The sequence below is a fragment of the Oncorhynchus clarkii genome, chromosome 24 (assembly GCF_045791955.1).
Source record: "Oncorhynchus clarkii lewisi isolate Uvic-CL-2024 chromosome 24, UVic_Ocla_1.0, whole genome shotgun sequence".
NCBI classification, from domain to species: domain Eukaryota; kingdom Metazoa; phylum Chordata; class Actinopteri; order Salmoniformes; family Salmonidae; genus Oncorhynchus; species Oncorhynchus clarkii.
Window position 1 is genome coordinate 3,092,643 of NC_092170.1, and position 8,666 is coordinate 3,101,308.

Sequence of the window (8,666 nt, forward strand, 5' to 3'; positions counted from 1 at the left end):
GTAGTGCAATTTGGGAATAGGGTGCTTTCTGGAACGTAATCCTTATTATTTATTATTGTTGTTCCCCCTCCGTAGGAATACTGCCATCATGATGGTGGATCCTGAAGGGGCCCTGGTGTCCATAGACCCGACCATGCCTACCAACTCTCCCAAGTAACACGTCATCTTTACCCTAATCACCAAATCTCAATGATACAGTATTTGCTCGATTGAGCTCAGTCATAGAAAAGATTGAGCTCAGTCATAGAAAGGCATTCCTGACCGTTGTTAATCCAAAGAACGCATAGCCTATGTACTATGCGTAAAAATACTTTTCAAATGTTATGTAATCAACGACTTGATGAATGACTTTGGAATGTCACTGACATGTTTTACAGCTCCTTGTACAAAGTAATTTCTTTGTCCACCGGTCAGCTCGGAGGTGAAGTACCAGCGCGATAGTTCAAATTCAGCAACACTTTTTAACCTTTGACCTTTTAGATCTGAATTCATTCTTACTCGCATAACTCACATAAAGCTATCACAACCAAACTTAAAAACAACGTTAAAACAACTCTGGGTACTAAACATAATTTTTGATCACTAGAGTGATTTGTTTTTGTTTGTTTGCGCCCACAGAGAAAGAAGACATGTTTCAAAATGTGTTATCTCAGGTGGCAGAGCAGTTCAGCAGGTAATTAGTGTGTTTATGTTTCACTGCAGACAGAAGCATTGCGCTTTAGCCTTTTCCCTTTCCGCAGAAATACCTCACCAGGGCCTTTTCAAACAAACCCCTTTCACATGTTTTTTTTTTGCAGGGCTTTCCGAATCAATGAGCTGAAAACTGAGGTGACCAACAGACTGGCCATGTTGGAGAAAAGAGTTGAGTGTATGTGCAAGGTTTTTTTTGTTGTTTGACTATTGGTGTGTTTCTCTCTTTGTGTGTGTGTTGCTTCACTGTTACTGAATTCACCACTTTAGGTACTAACAGTCGTGTTGCCGTTACAGTGGAGGGACTGAAGGTTGTGGAGATTGAGAAGTGCAAAAATGACCTAAAGAAACTACGAGATGAGATGACATCCAGAGGCGGAGGGAGGTACGATGACCTTTAACATCAATGACACTCACCAAGCCATGCTTCAGATTTCTTAGGATATTCTATAGTAAGACTTTTATGTTGGTTTTAAAATGTTGTGATTTAGAGGAATCATACAGCTAGCAGATCAATGATACAAATATGATGTATTTTCTCGCATCTCGTCAGAGTCGGGAACTGTCCCTGCAAGTACAACTTCTCAGAGGACGGGAAGAAGCTTAATCCCAGACGTGACGTCCCAAGTTATCCAAAGGTACGGAATTAGGGGATTCTAGTAATATACAGTAGGCTGTACGGTTTTTTTTCTTCTCAAACCTAAAGATATGAATCACTTTGACATCATTAATCCTAGGACTGACGCTGTGACTTCTCTCTCATTTCTACAGTACACCTTATCCCAGGAGACTATTGAAGCACTGAAGAAGCCAACATTCGATGTCTGGCATTGGGAACACAACGAGGTTAGTTCTCTTGAGATTCATTTATCTTCTGATATCCATCATAATTCCATCCAGGCCCTTATATAATCACATTTTTTGTAGTAAAACATTTTGAAGTATATTCTCGAGTTGTGAACTTAAAGGAATAACTACACTCAAAAACAATATTTTAGTATTTTTTTCATTAGTCCAATTGTGCACGTCAGCAAACATGTTTTCAAGGTAGAGCACTTGTTGCGCCTTATGATGATGCGTGTAGTATTCTTTTAACTGTGTCTTTGAACGGTGGTTTAGATGCTGAGCTGCTTGGAGTACATGTACCATGACTTGGGACTGGTGAAGGAATTCAACATGAACCCCATCACTCTCAAACGCTGGCTGGTAAAAGTAGAACTGTATAAAAGCAATTACCTCAATGTGCAAGTGGATATGCAATTGATATGGAACAGAGAACCTAAAAGCATTGATGACTATTTGGATAGTTTGATTGACAGCTTTCTTTCTCACAGCTGGGCATTCAGGAGAACTATCGCAGCAACCCGTTCCACAACTTCCGCCACTGCTTCTGTGTCAGTCAGATGATGTATGGCATGATTAACCTGTGTAACCTGCCGGTAAGAAACGACTGTCCTAATATAATATCATACAAGCCATTTACCATACACACGTGGTCTTTAACTAGGGTCCAGACTTTTTTCCTGGTCAGGTCAGGTGGTAAGGAAAAACCTCCTGGCACCTTGTATTAGAGATTAGAGACATCAACACGTTCTGTGTGTGTTCCTCAGGAGAAGATGACTCTGACGGACATGGGCATTCTCATGACAGCTGCAGTGTGCCACGACCTGGACCACCCCGGCTACAACAACACGTAAGCGCCCAAAGGTTCCTACTCTGCGCCTCAGTTCCCACTGCTCTACAGCCTTGACTTAGATCTCTGAATAGATGTGGATGACAGACACAATACGGATGTTTTGGAACTCCTTAAATACTGTTATTACATGGTGGAAATGGTCCAATCCATACTTCCAGTTTTGATGTAAGGTCGGGATTTCCATCCTGACCATGTGACATGGCCAGGGTAAAACTCTGGGTCCTGGTGATTATAGGCTTCCCTGGTCAGGTCATGTTGTCAAGGAAAACTGATTCATGTCACAGATGTTTATTTTGCCTGTCAGGTATCAGATCAATGCTCGCACAGAGCTGGCAGTGCGTTACAACGATATATCTCCCCTGGAGAACCATCACTGCGCCGTGGCCTTCCAGATCCTCTCGCTGCCCGAGTGCAACATATTTGCCAACGTCGAGTTGGAGGCCTACAAGCAGATCAGACAGGTAGGTGGTGACCTAGGCTAATGCACAGTGATTCTTTCTGCATACCAAATGGCACCCTATTACCTACTTAGTGCACCACTATTGACAGAAGTAGTGCACTATATGGGGCGGCAGGTAGCCTAGTGGTTAGAGCGTTGGACTAGTAACCGAAAGGTTGCAAGATCGAATCCCCGAGCTGACAAGGTAAAAAATCTGTCCTTCTTGCCCTGAACAAGGTAATGTTCCTAGGCCGCCATTGAAAATAAGAATTTGTTCTTAACTGACTTGCCTATTTAAATAAAGGTACAATAATAATATTTTTAGCATACAGCCTTTGTTTCTTTGCATTTCCTTCTCTCTAACTAACCACAAGATGTTTTGAGTTGGCCTAAGGCAGCAGGGGGATTTCATCATTTGTGATGATTCCATCTCCCTTTTACAGGCCATCATTACCCTGATCTTGGCCACAGACATGGCCCGGCATGGAGAGATATTAGACTCCTTCAAACATAAAGTGGACAGCTTTGACTTCACCAACGAGGAGCATGTCACATGCGTACGTATTGTACATCACATGACATCAACTGACTATGTATACTGTACATAGGGCGGCAGGGTAGCCTAGTGGTTAGAGTGTTGGACTAGTAACCGGAAGGTTGCAAGTTTAAACCCCCGAGCTGACAAGGTACAAATCTGTCGTTCTGCCCCTGAACAGGCAGTTAACCCACTGTTCCTAGGCCGTCATTGAAAATAAGAATTTGTTCTTAACTGACTTGCCTAGTTAAATAAAGGTAAAATAAATAAATAAAAACATCAAGATGTGCCAAATACCAGGAATAGCCTCAGCCTCAGCAAATGACAGAAACTAAGAGGGGTGCTCTATAACAAAGACAGGGATGGAAAAATAGGGCATACCCAAGAAAGACTTTGAATATTGGCCTGGAGATACACTATATATACAAAGGTATGTGGAGACCCCTTCAAATTAGGGGATTCGGCTATTTCAGCCACTTCAGCCGTTTCTGACAGGTGTATAAAATTGAGCAATCCATGCAATCTCCATAGACAAACATTGACAGTAGAATGGCCTTACTGAAGAGCTCAGTGACTTTCAACTTGGCACTGTCATAGGATACCACCTTTCCAACAAGTCAGTTCGTCAAATTTCTGCCCTGATAGAGCTGACCCGGTCAACTGTAAGTGCTGTTATTGTGAAGGAACAACAACGGCTCGGCCGTGAAGTGGTAGGCCACACAAGCTCGCAGAACAGGAACGCTGAAGCACATACTGTGGCACAAAAATAACATCTGTCCTCGGTTGCAACACTCACTACCAAGTTCCAAACTGTTTGTCGGGAGCTTCATGAAATGGGTTTCCATGGCTGAGCAGCCGCACTAAGACCGCAAAGCCAAGTGTCAGCTGGAGTGGTGTAAAGCTCTCCTCCATTGGACTCTGGAGTAGTGGAAACGTGTTCTCTGAAGTAATTTATCAAGCATTTGGCAGTCCGGTCTGGGGGATTCCAGGAGAACACTACCTGCCCGAATGCATAGTGCCAACTGTAAAGTTTGGTGGAACACCAATTGGAACACCGACTTGCGAGCCAGGCCTAATCGCCCAACATCGGTGCCCGACCGCACTAATGCTCTTATGGCTGAACGGAAGCAAGTCCCCACAGCAATGTTCCAACATCTATCGGAAAGCTTTCCAGAAGATGTTTATAGCAGAAAAGGGGAGGTCAACTCCATATTAATGCCCATGATTTTGGAAAGCGATGTTCGACGAGGAGGTGTATACACACTTTTGGTCGTGTAGTGTTATGTGATTGTAATGGAGTTAAGAACGTACTGTAAACTCACTCCACAGTGATCTGGAAATGTTGCAGACGGAGATATCGAACTAGATATTTTTTGATAGCTCAAACGGTTGGTATGTTGTCAAAGAGGGCAGTCACGTGTGTCTCCAAGCAGAGGATCACTGGTCCAAGCCCGATACAGGTACAGTGGAAGACAGGGACAGGGTCGGTGGAACACGCTAAACTGTTAGCAGCACACGGATGTCCGTTTCATGATGTCAGTCCGGTCCTATCCTATGGAATAAAGCCAGAGGATTCTAAGATAAAGTGCCTGTGTTAACCTTAAGTGCTCCAAAGCCTTTTACCACAAGCACAGTGCCGTGAAAAAGTATTTGTCCCCTTTTAAAATGTTCTCTACTTTTGCATTATTTTTGATACTGAATGTTATCAGATCTTCAACCAAAACCTAATATTAGATCAAGGGAACGAACCGTAAGTGAACAAATAACACAACAATTACATACTTATTACAGGTTCCCTTGATCTAATCTTAGGTTTTGGTTGAAGATCTGATAACATTCCGAATAAAAGAATATGCAAAAATAGAGAACATCAGAAAGTGGACAAACACTTTTTCACGGAACAGTAGACCTTTCCTGAAAAGTCACACTAGCTAGCCAATGCTAAGAACTATGGTTGTGTTGCCATGACGCACAGTGAAAATGACTCTGTATTCCTTGGCTGTTATGTGTGCAGCTGAAGATGGTTCTGATCAAATGCTGCGACATCTCCAATGAGGTCCGGCCAACAGAGGTGGCCGAACCCTGGGTGGACTGTCTGCTGGAGGAGTACTTCATGCAGGTGACCTCGATCGAGTCTAATCATGTCTAATAATGTGTAATAAGAAAGTCTAATAATAGTGAGTCTAGTAATGGTGTTGATTGGATTTTTGGAGTGAAAACAGGGTTCGGCTGTCACTCTTGAAGTTGTGCATGCTTTCTTTAGAAGGGTCAACAAACAAAAAAATCATCGACATTTCGGCCATCTTGGCCTTCATCGGGGTGAGTCTGTCGATAAGAATGATGTCATGAAAGAGCGGAGGTGACATGTACAAACCCTCCTGTCTCGGGAATTGACAGAGTGACAGGGAGAAGACTGAAGGACTGCCGGTGGCTCCGTTTATGGACAGAGACAAAGTGACCAAGCCCACTGCCCAGATCGGATTCATCAAGTTTGTCCTCATCCCAATGTTTGAGACAGTCCTGAAGGTAGGCGTGTGTGTTTTAACCACAAAGCAAATGTCACAGCATAGACATAGTGTGTAAGCGCAGTATGCGCGTGGCAGTGTTGGCGTTTGTGCACACGAGCGTGTGTGCATGCGTGCCGCCTGTGAGTGTTTGTGTGTGCTTCCGTTTGTACACGTCTCTTATATTTCATGACCTCTTGAAAACAATGCCAGTGGATAATTGCATATTGACTAGAAAAGGCTGCTGTCCTGAAGACCTACCCACCAACCTCCCCTGTGTGTGTTGCAGCTCTTCCCCCAGATTGAGGAGATCATGGTGCAGCCTCTGAGAGACTCTAGAGACCACTATGAGGAGCTGAAGCAGATCGATGACGCCATGACAGAGGTATGAAAACAGTTCACATTTAATAATTACAATGTCCTTCAGGGTTGGGGTCAATTCCATTTCAACTCCAGTCAAATTCCAATTCCCGATTTTCCTCGTTGGAAAAACATTGGACATAATTGAAATTTCTTATTACTCACGATCAACCAGGGTATTTGTATCCTGGGGAGGTGTCCAACCACTTTCTAACATAAAGGTGTGTCTTTTGTTCAATGAGGCACAGAAGAAGAAAACGGAAAATATGTCATTAGGAGGGAAGAAGAAGTAAGCTTTGCTGCTGCTGTGAGCACAGTGGTACTGTGTAAGTAACGGACTCTGATTGGCCGGTAGTGTTAGTCCTGAGTGCCCCCTCTCTCTTCTGCCTCTCTCCAGTCTGCCAACAACAACACTGCTGCAAGCTAGTGAGCTCGCTATAGTAGGAGCACAAAGTTTTCTTCTACTACGACCGCACAATATTTTCATCACTCTGAATTTGCTTTCGAAAAAAGAACAGAATAAACCAAAAGAATCAGCTCAACTCTACTGCATTTAAAAAAAAAAAAAAAGTGTTTTCACAAAAATAACAACAGACTGTTTGAGTACTTGGAACCACTAGCAAGATGAGGCTCTTCCGTTGAAGATGAGGTTTATAGTTAAATGATTCAGTTCTATAGTATTCCCCTCCAATTTGCACCAATCAGTCCTGGCCCTTGGGAGGGAGGGCACTCACCTCAACACCAAAAAACGAAGCGGGGTCATTTACATAGACCTGCAGCCCAGTGGCAAAAGCAAAGTGGTGAAAACGTTGCGCTGTCTAAACGTCATCAATGTGTGTAGTGGGATTCGTCACAAACTCATTGATAACGTTCTGACGACCGAATGGTATCTTCCCCGTCTACGATTTGACAGTTTTTCTCTCCCATTGCTGTGTGTGGTATTGCAAGGTCATAGTGTGCAAGATTTTCCACAGCGAAGAGCATTGTGATGGATGGAGCCAAATCACAATCAAGAATGCTTTGTCCTCTTAAAGCACATTGTGTGTGTGTGTGCGTGTGCGTGTGTGTGTGTGTGTGTGTGTGCCACTTACTCAGAATCCTGACTCTGGAGAATGCAGGCTGATATCCTGATGTGCTTGTTTCATTTTAGGGCTCTGGCTCTCGTTTTATGATCCAAAAATTCAAAAAGGTCGTGGGTCGTCCTGATCTGCGTCTTTGAAGACAAGATGGAGGGTGAAAAGAGTTCTCTTCTACACACTGAGCCAGCCTCAGACTACATGAAACACCCTGGGTGATCTCCACTGTTTTGTTATGGACATTACAGAAGGACAATGTCTCTGTTTCAATGTCCACACTAGCATACTACTTAGGATGAAGTCATGTATCAGGGACATTGGAATATAGCCAATGTGTGTTCTTGGTGTAGTCTGTATTTTTTTGATTCTAATTTTTACTGTAATTTCTGAAAGCAAATTGGTCATTGTAGGTATCAATTACTGTGTTCACACAGGCAGCCTATTTCTGATCTTTTTGCCCAATAATTGGCAAAAGATCTGAACGGATTGATCAAAAGACCAAACATTTGGAAAATTGGTCTGTCTGTGTATACGCAGCCTATCGTAATTTCTGAGTGACAATTGGTCATTGTAGGTATCAACATGCCATATTTTCTGCTTTCTGTTTTTAGTCACACTTGTTGATGTTGCCTATTACAAATAGCAACTAAGTTGTATGCTAGAACACTCTCTTTTCCTTTTCAGTTCTCCTATTCAAATGCAAAACTGTTTCTGAAACCGTTTGAATAAATTGACTCTTGATTTAAACATGTCAAGTGCACAGCATATTTTAACATAATTCTGAGGGTTAAACATTATTCCAACAAATTCAACAAATTATTCCCCAGTGTGTGCACTGAATTCATTTACATAAATTCATATTTTGAGGTTTGTGTATTAGCACATCCATTGTTGTGCAGTATATTCATGCTGAGATACATGTTGTAAGTTATTACAAAAGTGTTTCATTACAATCTAAAATGTTATTCTTATATTATTTTTAGTTTTGCATAGCACATCCCACATAAACTGTGTAAAATACAGTACAGTTGTAAAACAAACATCCTTTTATATTACATTTGTCACCTAGTAATAAACTCCACCAGTATTTTGAAAAGGTGCAGGTTATTAAGAAGAGATTAACATGCACAGTAGTGTCTGATTTTCATCTCAGAATGTAATTCTCATCGAAGGTTCATGAGTCATGCCATTGACTCTTCTCTGATTGGTGCAGGGATGAATGAACCAATGGGAGGTCAAGCTCGGGAGTCTTTGAAAACGTATGTACTTTACTTGATATCTGTATTCTATTGTTTATGCTTCATGCACAATACGGATGGCCCTCGCTTACGCTTGGATTTCCTACTCATTGTCATTTAGGAAAACC

At 42.4% G+C, this 8,666-nt stretch overlaps 1 protein-coding gene across 2 annotated transcripts; it reads left to right on the forward strand.

The window, feature by feature from the left end:
• The first annotated feature begins 374 nt into the window (after positions 1–374).
• Positions 375–8,017, forward strand: LOC139382450 (high affinity cGMP-specific 3',5'-cyclic phosphodiesterase 9A-like). Of its 2 annotated transcripts, XM_071126509.1 has the most exons (15): positions 375–673; positions 798–868; positions 988–1,075; positions 1,244–1,328; positions 1,462–1,536; positions 1,810–1,896; positions 2,025–2,129; positions 2,301–2,383; positions 2,691–2,847; positions 3,269–3,382; positions 5,375–5,479; positions 5,758–5,886; positions 6,154–6,249; positions 6,467–6,550; positions 7,375–8,017. In XM_071126509.1, exons 1-14 carry the CDS (start codon positions 630–632, stop codon positions 6,515–6,517), a joined length of 1,290 nt encoding a protein of 429 aa, XP_070982610.1. In that variant the 5' UTR covers positions 375–629; the 3' UTR covers positions 6,518–6,550; positions 7,375–8,017. The 2 variants fall into 2 exon arrangements, with proteins under 2 accessions (XP_070982610.1, XP_070982609.1); XM_071126508.1 differs by lacking the exon at positions 6,467–6,550.
• The last annotated feature ends 649 nt before the right edge of the window (positions 8,018–8,666 follow it).